The sequence below is a fragment of the Pseudorca crassidens genome, chromosome 4 (assembly GCF_039906515.1).
Source record: "Pseudorca crassidens isolate mPseCra1 chromosome 4, mPseCra1.hap1, whole genome shotgun sequence".
Lineage (NCBI taxonomy): Eukaryota > Metazoa > Chordata > Mammalia > Artiodactyla > Delphinidae > Pseudorca > Pseudorca crassidens.
The window spans coordinates 973,333-991,504 of record NC_090299.1 but is presented as its reverse complement, the minus strand read 5'-3'; the positions used below and the strand labels follow the sequence as shown (position 1 = coordinate 991,504).

Here is an 18,172-nt window from a genome sequence, read left to right as displayed (position 1 = left end):
AACCGCAGCTCGCTAGGCGGGCGTAGAGGAAAGGCCGTACGCGGGCGGGCAGTGACTGCGGGGCCCGCCGTCGCCCGGGAATCTCGGGCTCTGCTGCGGACGCGCCTGGGCTGCGCGGGAAGGTCAGGGCCTGAGAGCCGCTCGCCCGAGTCTCAGTTTCCCCAGCTGTGCAGTGGGGCCAAGTGCAGCACCGCCACCAAGGCGGGTCCTGAGGAGCATCCAAACCCTCGCGAGGACTGTCGCGGCAGTTCACAACTTCTGGCCGAGCGAGGGGACCGGGAACTTCATTTCCCAGAGTGCCCCGCAGGACGCCGTCTCCCAGAGCGCCCCGCGAGTGGCCTGAGGGTGGGGACTCCATTTCCCAGAGCGCCCCGCGTCTTCCGGACCCGGACGCCGCGGCCTGTTGTCGCTGGGGCAGTGGGTCTCGCCGGGAGGGCGTTCCGGAGGCGACGGCGGCGCAATGGACAGCCCTGAGGTCACTTTCACGCTGGCCTACGTGGTGTTCGCCGTGTGCTTCGTGTTCACCCCCACCGAGTTCCACTCGGCCGGGCTCACGGTGCAGAACCTGCTGTCGGGCTGGCTGGGCAGCGAGGACGCCGCCTTCGTGCCCTACCACCTGCGCCGCACGGCCGCCACGCTGCTGTGCCACTCGCTGTTGCCGCTAGGTGAGCTCGGCGGGCGTGGGCGGCGCTCGAGACCGAGCTCCGGGACCCCGGAGTGGGGAGGGACGGCGGAGGGCGCCCGTGCGGGAGAGCCCGGGCTGCGGGCCAAGCGCCCGTGTGCTCCCAGGAGTGGGGAGAACGGTGCTGGCGGCAGCTGTCTCTTGCAGGTACCTGGCGGAAAGGCGGGCTCAACCCTGGGGGAAGGGATGCTTTGCTCACTGGGGCGGGTGGTGAGCTGTCACATGGGGGGGTAGCTCCCGGGAGAGGGGCATGAGTTAACTGATGCAAATAGGGGTGACCCTTCCCAGTCGTTGGACGGTGGGTGCGGGAAAGGCAGGTAGAGGGTGACGCCAGTTGGGAGTGTCACAGGTGCAGAGGCCAGGGAAGGCGTGTGTGTGGGGATGCTCAGACGTTGTCAGGGGCTGTGCTGGGTGGTGATCCAGGTGATAGCTGGCTTCTGGGAGGCTGGCTGGTTGGATGGGGTACTGGGTGGGGTTCTCTTGAGGACTTGGGGTCAGAAGTAGGGCGGTGGCGGTGGCCAGCAGCATGTGCAGCTCGGTGGACACAGGGAAGGGTTTCCACCTGGCAGCAGGGCATGGAAAGTGGCCAGGAGCGGGCTGGGCTGAGGCTGGCCTGTGCGTGGGGGCTGCCTGCTTTGTGTGGAAGGCGGCAGAGGAGAGGCCACGCCAGCATAGAGGCAGGGCCGATGTGGTGAGCTGCGAGCTCTGCTGAGCCCCCAGGGAGGCAGGGATGCCTGTCAGCCGGCTTCCCATACGAGGAGTTTGGGTTCTCCTGAGGGTCGTGTGTTGGGTTTCCGCCCTGGGAACTAAGGATCTCTGCAGCTTTATAGAGCTTCTAACTGCATCTTCCCACCAGGCTGTGGGGGGCTGGGCCACCACCATCCCGTGATGGACAGGGAAACTGGAAGGTGAGCCGAGTGACTTAGGGGGGCCGGGCCGCTCGAGGAGGAAATGGGGTGGAGCCTGGCCTTGTGGCCAAACAAGGAGTCTGTTTTTTTTAATTTGTTTTGAAATACCTTTGAATCTTTAGAGATGTGTTATTTATTTCCACACGATGAGTTACCTAAAGCATATCAACTCGATCAACAACATTTATTATTATTTTCGCAATCTCAAATCTGTGCTGCAGGTCATTGTCTACTTCATTAATTTCGACATGCAAATTGGCCCCCATCTGGCCAGCAGGAGCCCTGGAGCTGGCTCCTGTGTCCTTGTGACATGCTCCTGTCATTCTTTGCTTACCGTCTGGTGCAGGACATCCCAGTTCTGGGATGGGCCATGCTCTGATCTGCCTCCTCAGAGCAGGTGGGGTCCAGAGGCCAAGATCCGGCCCCAGGAGGGCCAGTGGGCAGCTCTGCATTGGGTGACGCCAGATCCTTGTATTTACTTTTGCTTTTCTAGGTTTTTCTCGTTTTATTTCTGGTAGTTATATGTCATTTGTACATAAAGTAGTAAGATAAAAATGTTTCCTGCTGACAGGGCAAGGACTGAGGTGAGTCAGCTGTAGAGGCGGGCGAGGCCCACCTGCCTTGGGGCACTGTGGTCTTGCTCTGGGGGCCGACTAGGGCAGAGGGCCGTGCCCAGGCCTGGGGGCTAAAGGAAGTGTGCCCCCCCATGCCCCCGGAGGGTCAGGAACAGCACTGTGGACCTTGGTGGGTACCATCTGAGGAGGATGAGTGTGGCAGTCCCAGCCTCTGCTGAGGTTTGCCCTGTCCCTTTTAGGCTACTACGTGGGCATGTGCTTCGCAGCCTCAGAAAAGCGGCTCTACTCCCCCAGCCAGGCCCCGGAGACCTGGCGGGGCTTCCTCCTGCTGGCATTGACACTGCCCACCATCGCCTGCACCCTGATCTACTACTGGTCCCGGGACCGGTGGGCCCACCACCCACTGGCCCGCACCCTGGCCCACTATGCCCTCCCGCAGTCAGGCTGGCGGGCCGTCGCTTCCTCTGTGGACACCGAGTTCCGGCGGATCGACAAGTTTGCCACGGGGGCGCCGGGTGCCCGTGTGATTGTGACAGACACGTGGGTGATGAAGGTGACCACGTATCGTGTGCGCGTGGCCCAGCAGCAGGACGTGCACCTGACCGTGACGGAGTCCCAGCAGCACGACCTCTCCCCAGACTCGAACCTGCCCGTGCAGCTGCTTACCATCCGCGTGGCCAGTGCCAACCCTGCCGTGCCGGCCTTCGACATCCGGTAGGCGGGCCTGCGGCTGGGTGGGGGTGAGGCTGGGGTTGCTGGGGTGGGTGTGGCCAGCCAGCGCCCAAGTTCTGGTCTTTGAGTTGCTCCAGGAGGTGATGATGGTGGGAGCTGGTCCTATCAGCCGCCCCTCCAGTGTGCCCCTCCCTCAGCGCCCCCATCCCCCCGGCCCCCCTCAGGTACTCTCCGCTTCCCCTTTCTGCACACCCTGCTCTGAGCCGTCTTCCACAGCATGTTGGGGGGAGCACGCGGGGGATGTTTGGGGGCCGCCGTGTAGCACAAAGGCTTGGTAGCTCCCTCGGCTCTGGGGCCTGGGCCTGAGCCCAGGTGTTCCCGACTAGTTCAGGCTGCGGCGGGCCTGCGCTGCCCCTCCTGGGACATGCCCTGGGCCTGACCCTGCCGAGGGCTAGGCGCTCTGTTTCTCAGCTACAGTCCTCCCGCCCTCCTGCCCTCCCACGTCGTGGGGGGCCAGTGGGCAGCTTTGGGTCTGTGGGCTCCGGCCCCAGGGCCCTCTCTGCTGGCTGCTGGGCTGCGCCTGAGCTGCCACGTCTGTGTGGTCGTGGGCGCCCTGGGCACTGGGGCGCAGCCTTGGCCTCTCTGCCCGCCCCGGGGTCCTTGCCAGCCTGCTGGGAACCACGGCCCTGCCCCGTAGGCGCACCCGGTGGTCCCCACCCAGCAGCAAACACCTCGTGCAGGCTGAATTCCACGGAGTATGGTGAGCTGTGTGAGAAGCTCCGGGCGCCCATCCGCAGCGCGGCCAACGTGGTCATCCACCAGAGCTTGGGCGACCTGTTCCTGGAGACCTTCGCCTCCCTGGTGGAGGTCAACCCGGCCTACTCGGTCCCCAGCAGCCAGGTGGGGGGCTGGGCAGGGGTGGCGGGTTCCCCAGCTGGGCCCCCATGGACCACGTCTCCTGCGGTGGGGGCCCCCCAGGGCGGCCTGGTGGGGCTCCCTCTGACCGCCTGGGCCGCCTGCAGGACCTGGAGGCGTGCATCGGCTGCATGCAGACCCGGGCCAGCGTGAGGCTGGTGAAGACCTGCCAGGAGGCGGACGAGGGCGAGTGTCAGCAGTGCTGTTGCCGCCCCATGTGGTGTCTCACCTGCATGGGCAAGTGGTTCGCCAGCCGCCAGGACCCGCAGCGCCCCGACACCTGGCTGGCCAGCCGTGTGCCCTGCCCCACCTGCCGCGCGCGCTTCTGCATCCTGGATGTATGTGCTGTGCGCTGAGCCCGCCAGAGGGACCCCGCCACTGCCTTGGGGAGTAGTTGGGCCTCTGGGCCCTGGTTTGGGCTGTCATGGGTGGCTCATCCCTGTGTGGCGACTCACCGGTGCAGAAGGGCTGAGGCTGCAGTAGGGCTGGGGTTTTGGTTTTAAAAAGAAGTTTTCTGTTGAAGTTCTGTCTGCGGCAGCGGGATGGGTTCTCAGCGCCTCTGTCTCCCCGACTCTTCGTGCTTCCAAATTAGGGGGTAGATGCTGGGCACGCAGAACGTGGTGTTGGGTCCATCTCCAGAGCATTCTGGGGCCCCCTGAGCTGTGTTCTGGGAGACCCTGTCGTCTGCCCCAGATGGCCCTAACTTAAGCCACTTGCCTTAAACGTATGGGGCACATGAACCTTAACTGCTCGTCAGTTATACGACAGACTCGGATTTGCCCGAGACTGCAGTCTATCCTGCTCCTGTCCCCAAGCCGGCTGCTGGCCCTGTGGCATTGGCACCCTCCACTCCCCCGACGGAGGCTGCTCTGAGGACCTGGCGCAGAGCTAATTGGTGGAGGGTGAGAGCGCTGCCCAGGGTCTGCTGGTGATTGTGGGCAGCCAAGAGCCCACTCCTGGGGAGGTGGGTGGCCCCTGCCTGCTCCCTGCCCAGGGATACCCTGGGCTTCCCATCAGGGGCTGGCTGCTTTCAGCTGCCGTTCTCTTAGCCGCGTGCTTGTGGGGGCCGCCCACCCCTTGGAGGGGCCTGTAACCACGTGCCTTCTGCTGCTCCTGCGAGTCCAGGGAAAGGGCCAAGTTTCAGACTCCTGCTAGCGAGGGCACTGAGTTGAAGACCATGCTCCACAGCAGCGTCCTACATCCGGATGACAGGCTTGTTGGGACTCAGCACGGGGCTGGCCATACCTCGCAGGGTCCACCCACTTAGGAAGGGAAGTGCCCAGCAGTCAGGACAATGGCAGCTGTCTTCCCAATTCCTGTTGGTGCAGGAGGGGAGCAGGGAGGCAAGTGCCAGGTCCCTGGGTACAGCTCTGACAAACGGGACTGTTGGAGGGGCCCTAAGCCCCCTAAACCTGGTCATTCTAAGCAGGGGAGATGGACTCAGCTGGCCCATCTCACCCAAGGCTGCACCAAAGCCAGGGATTTGGAAGCGAGAAGCCCAGCTTTGTGGTCCTCGGGGGTGCCCACAGACGAAGGCCATCAGAGGGGCAGGCGGGAGCCATGCCCAGCCTCAGCCTGGAGTTGCAAACCTTGGCAAGGGAGAGCCAGGCCTGGGGCTATCTTTTCTACAAAAGAAACTTACTTAGTTTTATAAAGATAAGTCTATTGTAGTGAGGTGATACACTATTTAATAAAATGTTACTATGAGTTTATATATTTTCTTGATTGGAATATTTTGTTTTTCCTGATACTCAAACCTTGGTAACAATTGGGGAGATGCCATCTTAGAAGTGGCAGCTTTTAATATGCACGTTTTGCTCAGAATAAGAGAAGGGAGGCAGACTATGCGGGAATCTTCCTCTGGTTTCCCAGCTGGGGTCAGAAAGCCCATTTCCAGGGCACCCTCGTTGAAGGGTCCTGGGGGTTGTAGGGGGGTCAGCATGCAGGTGCTCCAGGTACAGGGGACACTGGTGGTACAAGGTGGTGGACCCTGCTCGTCGAGGCCTCCAACCTTGAGCTCTCCGCTATGTCCCATGGGATGCCTGGGTGTCCCATGGGATGCCTGGGTGGCCCAGGAGAGCAGCTCAGGTCGGGGAGCTACGGCACGTGCTTCCTGCTCTCTTATATTGGTGCTGGCCCCCAAACGTTTTTAAAAAGTGGTACATGCAACCCATTTAAAAAACACAGGTAGGGCTTCCCTGGTGGCGCAGTGGTAGAGAGTCCGCCTGCCGATGCAGGGGACACGGGTTCGTGCCCCGGTCCGGGAAGATCCCACGTGCCGCGGAGCGGCTGGGCCCGTGAGCCATGGCCGCTGAGCCTGCGCTCCGCAACGGGAGAGGCCACAACAATGAGAGGCCCGCGTACCAAACAAAACACAGTCTCGAATTTTCTACATCCCGGAGATCTTTGACGTTCTTTCGACTTCAGTCCTTCTCTTTACTTCTTTTGCACACAGCATCACCACTTAACGCGTGGAGACTGGCCCAGGGCCCCAACGGGTGGGGTACCCGGTGGGGGTCACGGAGGGCCCGTGGGCCGTGTGCGGGGTGGGGGAGCGGTTAGCGCAGGAGGCGGCTCTGAAAGAGGCAGAAGTGAGCTCAGCGGCGGGAACTTCACATAGGCTCGCGGCGCCGGGCATCAGTCGCGGGCAGCGAGTCACCGCAGGCTTTTACGTGCCTGAAGACTGCAGCCCGAAGTTGCTCTGCTGCCTCCCTTTCCGGGTTCCGGGTTCCCGCCAGCGCGGACACAGTTCCCGCCGAACCGACCAATCGGAGAGCGCCCGAAACCGGGGCCGGGCCAATCGGAGACGCGTCCCTTGTTCCCTTGGCGCGCCCGCGTCGCCAGCGTCCGAATCTCCCGCCAATACCCCTATCCCCGCCCGCGAAGACGCGGCCAATCAGCGTCCGAGGGTCGCGGCGGCCAGGCCGCCTCCAAGGCGGAGGGGGCAACCTTTTTTGAGGGTCTCGCCTCAGTCAACCCGGCGGCGCCCCTTCGCTTCCTGGATGGCAGCACGCGGGGCAGCTGTTTCGCGGCTCCCGGCCCGGCCTGGACGGCCTGCGGGGCGCGCGCCTCCGAGAGGCTCCCCCCGGAGCGGGCCCGATGGTCTCGACCGGCCCGGCGCGCGCGGGAGCCCGGGGGGCGGGGCGCGGCCCATAAAGGCTGTTGGGGGCGGGGCGCGCTCAGTCGGCGTCGCGAGAAGGGGAAGTCGCCGTAGTCGCCGCTGCCACCGCCACCGCCGGACCCCAGTCCCCCACAATCCCGCCCGCCGCGTCGCCATGGCCTGCCGGCCGCGAAGTCCCCACGGGTGCGGGAGCCGCCGCGACGGCGACGCCAGGTGAGGCCGGGCCGCGCGCGGGGGGCTCCCGGGCTGGGGAGCGGCGGGCGGGGTTCGGGCGGGGGTCCCGGGCCTCCCCGCCCTGACGTGATGTCTCGTCGCCAGCCCGCCGCCCGCCTCAAGATGGAGCCTCGGACGCAAACGCACGGCTGACGGGAGGCGCCGGAAGCCGGAGGACGCCGAGGGCGCCTCGAGGCCGCCGGGCGACCGCAGACCCGACAGGTGGGCCCGGCGCGGCCGTCGGGGTCCGGAGCGGGGGGTCCCCGCACCTGACTGACTAGGGGGTGCCGTGGGTCACCAACAACTCTCGACTAGTCGGGGCGCCCTTGGGTCACCATCCCGGTTAGTCAGGGTGCCTTTGTCTCGCTACCCGTGACTAGTGGGGATGCCTGTGGGTCACCAGCCCTGACTAGTCGGGGTGCCCTTGCCCCACTACCCCGATTAGTCGGGCTGCCTCTGCCTCACCAGCCCTGACTCGTCGGGACGCCCTTGGTCACCAGCCCTGACTAGTCCCGGCGCCTGTGCCTCACAGTACGGCCGAGAGGCGTCTCAGTGATGGGCGTCAACAGGAAGTGGGCTCAGCCTCAGTCAGCGAGCCCTCCTGTGTTCCAGGGACGGCATGGGGGCCACCACGAACTTGGAACTTTCTAGAGTCAGCTCAGAAAAGTTGGGTGTCAACAGCAGAGCCACAGAAGGTGGGCGCCAGGATGCAAACCAGGACTTCGGCTCCCCGCCCCTTTCCGCCCTGACGCTCCCTAGGCGCTTCCCTTCCGGCGAGCCTTGGTCGCAGCCCTTACGTGTTTGCACGCTCACTTGGGTGTCTTCTAGGCTGAGCAGTGTGTTGGGGAGGCCAGGATGCCGCGTCAACCTAGATCTCCTTTCCGTTCTGCCTGCACCCTGACACGGGAGGGACGGCAGAGACGGGAGCGGCTGAAGGGCACGCGCAGGGGCGCCGGTGGAGGGCAGCTGGTCAGGGAGGGCCTCTGTCGGGGTGAGATGGGAGGGGGTCCCTGGGAGAGCCCCCCGCCAGGGCCTGTGCGAGCACGAGGAGAGGAGGGCGAGGGGTGCCGGGACAGCTGCCAAGTTCAGGTGCTTACTGATGGCTTAGGGGTGGGTGCTGGGAGGAGCTCGGGGGTGACTAGCTTTTTGGCCTGGAGACCTTCCTCATTTGTGGAATCTTTTGCCACCGTGAAGAGGATGGGGGTGGAGCAGACCTGCTCTGGGGAAGGAGTTGGTGATTAGGCTTAAGAAGCTTTTCAGATGAGTAAGGAGAAGATGTTGAGGAAATCGCGGGCGGGATCTCACAGTCTGGTCGGGGAGGCCCCGATTTGGGGTTTGAGATTACCTGGGAAAAGGTGGGAATGGAGCAGAGGCCCTCAGCCCTAGGGCTAGATGTGAAGAACAGGTGATCCAGTGGTATCTCTGAGCCCTGCGGTGGTCTCTGTCTTAGCTGCAGACAAGGTGTTAAGTCCTTACATTGCTTTGCATTCCTTTGTGTCCTCTGGCTCACAGCAACCCCATAGGCCTCCTTCTGACAGGAATGCCCCTGTCCTAGGCACGTTGCCCCTGCTCTTTGTTCTGTGCATGTGCTTTTATTCCCACAACCCCCTGTGGTGGCAGCGGGGAGTACACGGGGCGCATGGTGAGTGGAGCCACTTATATCGTCACGGGTGCAAGAACTGGTTCCTTTGGAGGGACGTTAGCTCATTGTGTAAAATAGGCTTTGTTTTCTACTTGAGCACTTTTCAGAAGTACTCTTGTCCTAAGATAGGGTGAGTTGGTGAATATAATTTGCCTAATCTAAGAGATGAATTTTAGTTCCACGCAAGGTGGTTTTTATCAAGCTACCAAAACATGAGATGGAGTGAAAGGTCGTTTGTAAGCACCTTTTAGAAATTCAGGAATCTGTCACGGCCGGGAAACCCAGACCTGGACCTCTTGATACACTAGTGAGGATGTTGACGTCTAACTCTAGACAGGCCTCCATTTGGTTCTCTTCTGTATCTACCATACAGTCATTGAGTCATTTTAATTTGTCCATTAACTTGATTTCAGACCCTGCCAACCATATTTAGACTGCAAATTTATTTTTGCGGATCTAATTTGAGTTTCTATGGGTGGAGTAATTATAAGGAGAGAAATGATAATTACATAAAGGGATTACTTTTTTGTTATTGCTGTTGCATTTTCAAAGCATGTCATTGGGTTTCCAGCTAGAATGTATAAAATCGCTTACTGATGCAGTTGAAGTTAGTTTCCACTTTTGATATACCAGTGATGGCCAGTAGAAAGTTGAGGAAAAGTAAAAATGTACTAATGTAGTAAAAATGTACTAATCTAATCTAATCTCTAACTAACAGATGTAGCAACAATTCTAACTGCCAGAGTTCTTGGCATCAAGTTCAAATTGCCTGAACTTGACTAAAGATTTCCTTGAGCTCTAGATAGAACTGAGCTTCTAGATTAAATTTAACCCAACTCTAGGGGGCACCTTTACCTGTAGACTAAGTCCCAATGCAGTAAGAACTCTGAAGTACATGTTTGTCCCCCCCATTTTAATTATGATGTGATAGATCCTGAGCCTTTAATTGTGCGCATCTAGAAGTAAGTAGTAGCCACAGTTATTAGGTGCTGGTCACTCTGCTTAGCTCTAAAAATGTATTAGCTGAAATCTTTTTTAAAATTCTAAAATAAAACCCCTCTTTTTGTAAATAAAAGAAGTTGTACTAGGTAGGTACACTTCTTGGTGCCGATGATAACTGTTGACTCTGTCTGCCTTTCCCCTGCACTGGCACACAGTAGTTGTTTAACAAACAGAGCCCAGGAGGCTTCAGACGAATTGCCGGAACTCGGTGAGCTAGTAAGTCATGGAGCAGAGATTTCTCTGGAGCCCGTTTTCTTGGCACTCTCCAAACAACCTCAGAACATTTCCTGATGCACGGTTTGAAAGGAAACTGAAAGTTGTGTCATGGTTCAAATGTGCGTTTTCATTTTATTGCAGCTTTACCACTCCCGAAGGCCCTAAGCCCCGTTCTAGATGTTCAGACTGGGCAAGTGCAGTCGAAGAAGATGAAATGAGGACTAGAGTTAACAAAGAAATTGCAAGGTATGCATTTCAGGCCAGTTTGAAATGTTATCTCTGGTGTTTTAAATTATATATTAAATTTGAGGCATATCTTAGAGTGGTGGTTTTTAAAAGTCTGCTGGGCCCCAGACCAGCCACGTCAGCAGCTCCTGGGAACTTGTTGGAAATGCAGGTTTTCAGGCCCCACCCCAGGCCTGCTGGATGGGAAACTGGGTGGGTGGGGCCCAGCCCTGGCTTAAGCCCTTCAGATGAGTCTGCTCACTGAAATTTGAGAACCGGTGTCTTGGGGCTGTCCTTCCAGGGTGGCAGTAAGTGGGAGGTGGCGCTGCTAACAGCTCAGAAATGCCAGAGTGCATGCGGGGACGGGTCCCTGACTTGGGGTCTGTGAACCCCTTGCAGTCGTACCCAGAGCTGTGTATTCAAGTTCAACTCCAAGCCACTTCCTCTTCCTCAGCTCATTACAGTTCAGATGATGCATCCTTCACCACTGCTCACCCCCCTGGATTACGTTCTCCCTGGTGTTTTGGGGCCTTTCTTCCCTTTGATAGATGCCATCCAACCCAGGGAATGAACGTTGAGTTAAAATGTTGTGGCTCGAAATTAATTGAAGTATATTGAACCAAGAGTCTGTTCTTAATTCTGATGAGAAAATATGTCCTCATTGTTAGCAGGGAAGCAGGGCCAGACTGCTTCCTCCCCCTCTGCAGTGGTCGATGGTATTTAGAGCTGCCTTCTTTGTTTTTTTTTTTTTTTTTTTTTTTTGCGGTACATGGGCCTCTCACTGTTGTGGCCTCTCCCGTTGCGGAGCACAGGCTCCGGACGCGCAGGCTCAGCGGCCATGGCTCACTGGCCCAGCTGCTCCGCGGCATGTGGGATCTTCCCGGACCGGGGTACGAACCCGTGTGCCCCGCATCGGCAGGCGGACTCTCAACCACTGCGCCACCAGGGAAGCCCAGAGCTGCCTTCTTTGGAAAGGCTCGGACACACGTGGGGGTTGGTTGTGACCACTTAATTCCTTTCAGACATTAGAATGCATGTGTGTGGGTGAGTAGGATGCCTGGGTAGAAGGGTGAACTGCAGCTGACAGCCGTGGGCTTCAGTGTTTTGAATGAATTCTCGTGTTTATATAGATCTTGATTTTTCCCAGCTGTAACAGTAGGCTGTTTGACTGGGTCTATGCAGTTTTTGTGTTCTGCTCAAGGGTTATAACAGTTCTCATCATGTCCTTGTGTATCTGGACCCCCAGTGTCACCTTTTGCTGGGGACTGTCTGCAGCTCTTATGTGCTGCAGGGAGACCCCTGTTTGTCTTCACCTTCCTGTTGGTGGACCCCTCTTTGTTCCTTTCTGAAAATTGTCCTACCTTGCAAAGCAGGCCTCATCTTGTCCAGAGTACTGTTTGGGGCCGCTCTGTGGATCACACCCTTTCTGATGGAAAGCTGCTGCTTTTGATAAGACCCCAGTGATGTGAGCTTTTGATGATGGTGGTCTGTCTTACTTCCCACCAGGAAGGGGGGAGGTAAGAATTCAGCTCCCTATATGCCAAGGAGGCTAGCACACACTACACACCAGCGGTCTGAAAATTTGAAAATGGGTTTTAGTCATATCTGAAGCCAGTCTTTTCAACTGGGGTTCCAGAAAGAATGAAATCCTACAGAAAATGATTTCAGGGACTAGTTTCGCAGTTCTCAGGGGGTGGTTCATTATCTCCTGGTATCCAGGCTTCACTGGGGTGCCCCAGCAAACTTGGGGAAGGTTGAGAATTTTAGATTTGGAAGGAGGCACCATGATACGTGACATCCTTTAGACACTTGCGTGAGCTTCTGGCTAGAGGTGGTTTCCACGTTAGATTGCACTATGCTTTTTTGGTGACGTACTTTTGCAGAGCTGGGTGTTGGTCATTGCTGTGATAGAAGGCAAATCCCCGGTGAAATCCGCAAGGGATGGGGGAGGGGGAGGTGTGCAGTCTTTCTAAGGAGGTGAGTGGTCCCAACAGGCACACGTCTCATTAATAAGTAATCGTGGTATTAGAAATAAAAGCTTTGTATCTCAACTCATGTTTATTTTTTTCTAAAGCCTTCCGGGTTAGAGGGATGTAAATTTCTGTGTCATTTGGGTCTCACTACTTAACTGGCGGCAGTAGTTTTTTTTTTTAGAACCTGGTGGTTTTAAGCACCTTGTATGATCTTGGCACGTAACCTTTATCTTTGCCTCAAAGGTGATTGAGGGAGGTTGAAAATAAAAGAAGCCACCTACTGTTACTTAATCCACTTACCAGACCGCAGTCTCAGGGAGGCTTTGTTCCCTGTGGCTCTCTTAGCTCTAAAAGCTTTGTGTTCATTTCTATACCTTTTTAAAAACAGCAACATTTACTTTGCTCTCAGATATAAAAGGAAACTCCTCATAAATGACTTTGGAAGAGAGAGAAAATCATCATCAGGAAGGTAAATGCTGTGTAATTATTTCTTTTCTAATTTAATAGATCTGTAGTTTATTAATGAAAAAAAACCTGAACGTGAGATGCTAAGTGTCTCAGTAGCATTTACTGTTTTTCTGTTCTTCACTGATTAGAAACGTGTGTCTATCGTGTACTAAATTCCCATATATTCAAAGATCCTGGACTGTCGTGGGGTTAGTATGGTTTGGAATCCAGAGCGCAGATACTCCTGTATCGTGTTCAGACGTTTTCCTACGTCGTGATCTTGTAAGTGAGGCTTGTGCCGTGCGTTTCATTTTCTTCAGTTCGGATTCGAAGGAGTCTATGTCAGCATTGCCAGCCGACTTAGAGACCGATGAAAGTGTCCTGATGAGGAGACAGAAGCAGATCAACTATGGGAAGAACACCATTGCCTACGATCGCTATATTAAAGAAGTCCCAAGGTAGTCTTGTTTCGCCAGCATGTCCTGGTCAAGTCATGTGGCATTGCCGTCTAAAGAGTTGCTTTGGTGGTAAATCTGATTCTGGGCCTAGTTCTGCTAAGAAGTGTATTATTAATTATTAATGACTTTCAGGCACTTACATAAATAAAGAAGATGGGTTGGTGACTGAGAAACCAAGGACGTGAAGATAAATAACATTTTCATAATTTAGAATGTTAGATGACATTTCATTTCTCAGGACTCATAGCTGTCTTGTAAATGTAAGATTATTAAAACACATGATGGGAAAATGTAAAGTTCAAGTTACAGATTGTAAAGATTTCATTAGAGAAAGATATGAGTCTTGCCCCGTTTTGTGTAAGCAGCATCCCCCCTCCCCCCACGCACGCAAGGATACAAAGGGAGCTTTGGAGAGTATACCAGCTGCTTGGCAGGATTGAAGTGCAGATGTCCTATTCTGGGGCATGGATTGTGAAGGAAAGCAGAGGCAGAGAGGTAGTGCTTTTAAGCTCACCTGCAAATGTGGATGGTGTGTGCCAGGATAATCCCTCTGTCCCGGTAGGCACCTTCGACAGCCTGGCATTCATCCCAAAACCCCCAACAAATTCAAGAAGTATAGTCGACGATCGTGGGACCAGCAGATCAAACTCTGGAAGGTGGCTCTGCATTTTTGGGATCCTCCAGCGGAAGAAGGATGTGATTTGCAAGAAATGTATGTCTTTATTGCATTCTCGTCCTCCGTGTCTGCAGTTCGGGCGGTGATCGCAGTGGCTCTGTCACTGTGTGGCAGGTTATCGTGCATAACGTCCGCCTGTGGTCACAGCTTCGTGTGTGTTTTTTCTCTGCACGAGTGTATAAAGCCGGCTAGGCGGGCTCCAGGAGAGGCTGGAGGGAGGGGTGTGCTTCCTGGGCTGGCTTTACTGTCTGTAGCTCGGACAGACTCATCTTCGGAAACCTAGAGATATGTGGGGTTTGTTTGTTTTTAAGATAACATTTTAAAAAGCATGTGAGTAATTTATGTTGAGCTATAAACGTGAAAGGTCTTTTTTTTAATCTAAGGAAGGCTTTTATCTTTTTAAACTGTGTCTAGTTGGAAAGGTCTCAGGCCTGAGTTTCTGCCACGTGGTCGGGATGCCGGTTGAGTGCGGAGGTGGAGAGACTTGTCTGTGCGGCCTCTCTTCTCAGCTTCTTCGACCTGAGACTCTCCTGCCCTCAGAGACACATTTATTCATTCAAGTGTTGGAGTTTCTGCTTTGTGCTGGGGAAATTTATTAGAAAGAAGTTTGGCCTCACAGACACACACTGATTTTTTTCCCGGTGTCACTGTTGTCCCATTCTGTCTGTGGGTAGGAAATTGGACAGATGAGTGATGATGTGTAGTATGGCTTGTCACAGTGTCTGTCTCCCCCCACAACTGGGCTCTGTCATTGACGCTCCTACTTAGAAGGATGCCTGTGGGTGTGTACAGATAGTGGGCCATGGGCAAGAGCGGGCAGGTGGTTGTGCGCTCCGAGCCGGGTGGACCTGTTTGCCTGCAGGGCCTGCTTTACCTCTGCCAGGTGATCGGGCAGAGGGTCCGTCTGGCACACGGGGAGTCGCTGAAAGCTGGTGGGTCCCTCAGGGAGCAGAGGAGATGCGTGTCAGCGCTCACGGGCAGCGAGGCCGTGGTGGCGTTTGCCTTCTCCTGGCTCTGTTCCGCGGTGACTGACGTGCTTGTTCTGACCGCACAGACGTCCTGTAGACCTCGGGGAGATGGAGACGGAATCTGCGGAGAGCAGCTCTGAGTCCCGGACGAGCTCTCAGGATAACTTTGTAAGTACCTTTCCTTTGTTTTATCTCTGCGCGTGAGTGTTACAGGTTAATTGTTGACAGCATATGCCCCTCTGAAAACTGAAGTTTAAGCTGAAATTTGATTCTGGGCTCCTTACCCCTTTCTCTGACTTTATTGAGGTGTCAGATTTGATGGAGTTCGTAGGTAGTGGCCTTATTTTAGATTTTGGGTTCAATCCAACTAATCAGTACCACCATTTTCATTTAAAAGTAAAAGGCCTTTCCTTCTCTGGTTCGCAGGCTTTGTCACTATTTTTAGGCTGTCTAGTTTGTTCTGGTGAATTGCTAGTATAGGAATCATCTGCTAGTTGTTATAAGTGGAGGAATGCTTTGGGCCTAGGGGTTTCCCCACATTTGCCAATTTTAAAAAATTACGTGTTTTCGGAAGAAAAAACCTCCAAAGATGAAAAGTGATGTACAGAATTGCCTCGTCTCTAATTCTCTAGTTACTGGTTGGGTGCACGTTCTTCCAGACTTCTATGCATGTATACAAGCCAAATACACAGCAGCAGTTTACAGTGAAAGGATCCCTTTGTTATTTTAAAAGAGACGGCCCCAATACTTACATGTGGAAATATTCTGCACATTAAGTAAAAACATAGGTTAAAAACTAGAACTCATAAATATTTGTTTGAAAAACTCATGCTTTATAGAAGATCAACCTGTACTGTATCTGAACAGGTCAGGAACATATAAAATGAAAGTGCGTAGTTGCCTTTTCCTGCCTGCCTTCCATCTGTGTCACCCTGATAAGCCTGGGACGTGCCCTTCCAGTCTTCGGGACCATCTGCATCCCACATACTCTGTGACTATTCGAGGTGTTAGAAGTAACACAGGGACTCCCCTGGAGGTCCAGTGGTCAGGACTCAGCACTTCCACTGCAGCGGGCTCGGGTTCAATCCCTCATCGGGGAACTAAGATCCTGCAAGCCACGTGGCCAAAAGAAAAAAAAAAGTAACACTAATGTCCAAGAGAGAGGAATGACAAAATTACATTCATAAGAAATACAGCTACTACAGGTTGTTTTTGAAGACTGATAACGTGGAAAATCGCCAAGATAAATAAAAACAGGATACTTAACCATAGGACGGTCCCAGTTTTGTGGATATTTATACACGGGCAGGACTAAGACCCATGACGATCTCAGCAGGTGGTATCCTTGGTGTGGATTAAGAGTGACCGTTGTCCCAGCTCAAGAAGCCGATTCTGAATGTGCCGCTCGTGGTCACAGAAGTTAGGGGGTGGCGACTGCACGGGCGGGTCGAGGGCCAGGCCCTGAAGATCAGAGGCAGCGGTCCTGGCGGGGGGTCCTGGGGCGCCGAGGAGAGGTGGGAGCCGGCGGGACGTTCGGGGGACAGGAGAGAAGGCTGGGTGGCGAAGCGGAGCGCCCCGGCTCGGGCCTGCACTGCTCGAGCCCGAGGCACCGGGGAGCAGCGCGTTCGCCGCTGAGCACCGGCCACTACCACAGCATCACTGCTGTGCTCACGAAACGCAGCCGTGGTAAAACACGGCTACCTCGTAACCAGGCCGTGCTCAGGTTTCCCGGTTGTCCCAATAGTGTCCTTGTCGCAGGTCTTTTTTTCTCTTTTTTGGCCCAGAATTTAATCAAGGATTACACGTTTAATTGCCATGTCTCTTAAATTTCCTTTAGTTTAGAATAGTCTTCCTGCCTTTCCCCCGGGATGTTGACCTCTTTGGAAGGGTTCAGGCCCGTTTTTATGAAGCAGGATGTTCCTCAGTTGGGAGTTGTCGTACTGTCTCCTTGAGGATTAGATTCAGGTTGAACCCTTTGGCCCCCGTTTTGGGGGTGAGGTGGGGCGGTCCTCAGCCCAGCGCCAGCGCCAAGTGCTCGGCGGTATGACGTGATTGCTTCACGAGCCACGGTGGCACGTCCTGTCCACACAGTGGCTCCTGTTAGGTGTGAGCGGCTGTGGCTCAGGGGCCTTAAAGGTCACTTGGTCACTCATGGGGCGGGGGCGGGGGGTGGGAGTTTGACAGATGCTTGAAGGGAAGCTTGGCAGTCAGTATCTGCTGGATGCTCTCCTGGGCATGTCCTGCGTTCCTGGGAGGCGCTCAGCCCCCTACTCAGCACCTCCAGCAGCAAGTCCAGTGTGCCCGAGGGACCGGCTGTGACCGTGCTTCTGTTTTCTAGGACATGTACTGTGGCACCCCTACGAAAGTTAGGCACGTGGACTGCCATGCGGGGGATGAGTTTGACTTGGAAGCCTGTTTAACTGAACCCTTGAAAGACTTCTCAGCCATGAGCTAACCGGCGCCACCTGGAGGCCCCTGGGAGCAGCGCTGCCTCCCCGGGCGGGGTGGCCCACCAAGCATGCGTCCTGCCTTTGTAACTGGGGGTTTCTGTCACAGTGTACAGTCTCTTGGTGAATTGATGTTCTTGCCTTATTTTCTTAAGAAACGTTAATTTTGTGTATAGGGAATGCATTTTGCATGTTTTAAATTGTAAATGGAACTAAATCCGAGGAAAATTGAGCTCGAGGCAGTCTTGCAACAATCTTAATTGCTTAATCTCCGCATCCTTGAGGTTAGCCTGACAAGTGTACCGTAACTGGTTTTCCACGAGTTTTTTAGGCGTTAATTGCTGCTTGTCAGAGGGCTGGTTTGGGTTTAAGCATATGTTCACGGGGCTTTCTTCACTGGTATCTGGCCGAGTGTTCTCATAATCAGATACCTTTAATATCTATGGAAAGGGTTAGGGTTTGGGCCGTTTGTCAGTATGTCAAGATGGGTTTTTTTCCTCGTACAGAGCACTGAATAGTCAGATATTAAATTGAGCTGGTAGGTTAATGGGGTTTATGTAAGTTATACGGTCTTAATTAGGTACTTGTAAATAGCACTCAGTAGCCCTTCTACCTATACTACTCCAAGAGTTAAGACAGCAGAAGGATTTAGAAAGAACATTTTTTTATAGTCAGTTAATTTACTGTGTACAATTGCTGTAAATGATAATGTGTACAGATTTTCTGTTCAAATATTCAATTGTAAACTTCTTGTTAAGACTATTATGTTTCTGTTGCTTTTGTATGGAATGACATTGCAAAAATAAAAAGGACCTTCTTTAACTGACTTACTACCTTGCCAGATAGGCTGCCTGCTGTGGTGATTCCTGCCCTTGGCTTGTGCCCAGGGAGGGTGGCACGCAGTGGTGGGAGCGTTGTGCCCGGGCTTGTGGCCCCGCCCTGCCCGGCGAGGAGCCCTACATTGTGATAGGTTTGCAGCTCTGGCCTGGGGTCTTGGTTGGGCTGGAGCCGGGTCCAGACCTGTGACCGCGG

The 18,172-nt window shown here is 54.9% G+C and overlaps 2 protein-coding genes across 6 annotated transcripts; both read left to right on the top strand.

The window, feature by feature from the left end:
* The first annotated feature begins 37 nt into the window (after positions 1-37).
* Positions 38-5,464, top strand: TMEM129 (transmembrane protein 129, E3 ubiquitin ligase). 2 transcript variants are annotated; one of them, XM_067734842.1, is made up of 4 exons: positions 45-665; positions 2,405-2,879; positions 3,578-3,737; positions 3,860-5,464. In XM_067734842.1, exons 1-4 carry the CDS (start codon positions 461-463, stop codon positions 4,106-4,108), a joined length of 1,089 nt encoding a protein of 362 aa, XP_067590943.1. In that variant the 5' UTR covers positions 45-460; the 3' UTR covers positions 4,109-5,464. The 2 variants fall into 2 exon arrangements, with proteins under 2 accessions (XP_067590944.1, XP_067590943.1); XM_067734843.1 differs by lacking the exon at positions 3,578-3,737 and having other exon boundaries at positions 38-665; positions 3,860-4,045.
* A 1,458-nt stretch (positions 5,465-6,922) lies between these two features.
* Positions 6,923-17,966, top strand: SLBP (stem-loop histone mRNA binding protein). 4 transcript variants are annotated; one of them, XM_067734840.1, is made up of 8 exons: positions 6,923-7,086; positions 7,192-7,308; positions 10,088-10,192; positions 12,554-12,613; positions 12,912-13,049; positions 13,612-13,761; positions 14,671-14,861; positions 15,561-15,912. In XM_067734840.1, the coding sequence occupies exons 1-7, from the start codon at positions 7,028-7,030 to the stop codon at positions 14,831-14,833; spliced, it is 792 nt and encodes a 263-aa protein (XP_067590941.1). In that variant the 5' UTR covers positions 6,923-7,027; the 3' UTR covers positions 14,834-14,861; positions 15,561-15,912. The 4 variants fall into 4 exon arrangements, with proteins under 4 accessions (XP_067590941.1, XP_067590940.1, XP_067590942.1 ...); XM_067734839.1 differs by lacking the exon at positions 15,561-15,912 and adding an exon at positions 17,032-17,966 and having other exon boundaries at positions 6,924-7,086; XM_067734841.1 differs by having other exon boundaries at positions 6,925-7,086; positions 14,780-14,861.
* The last annotated feature ends 206 nt before the right edge of the window (positions 17,967-18,172 follow it).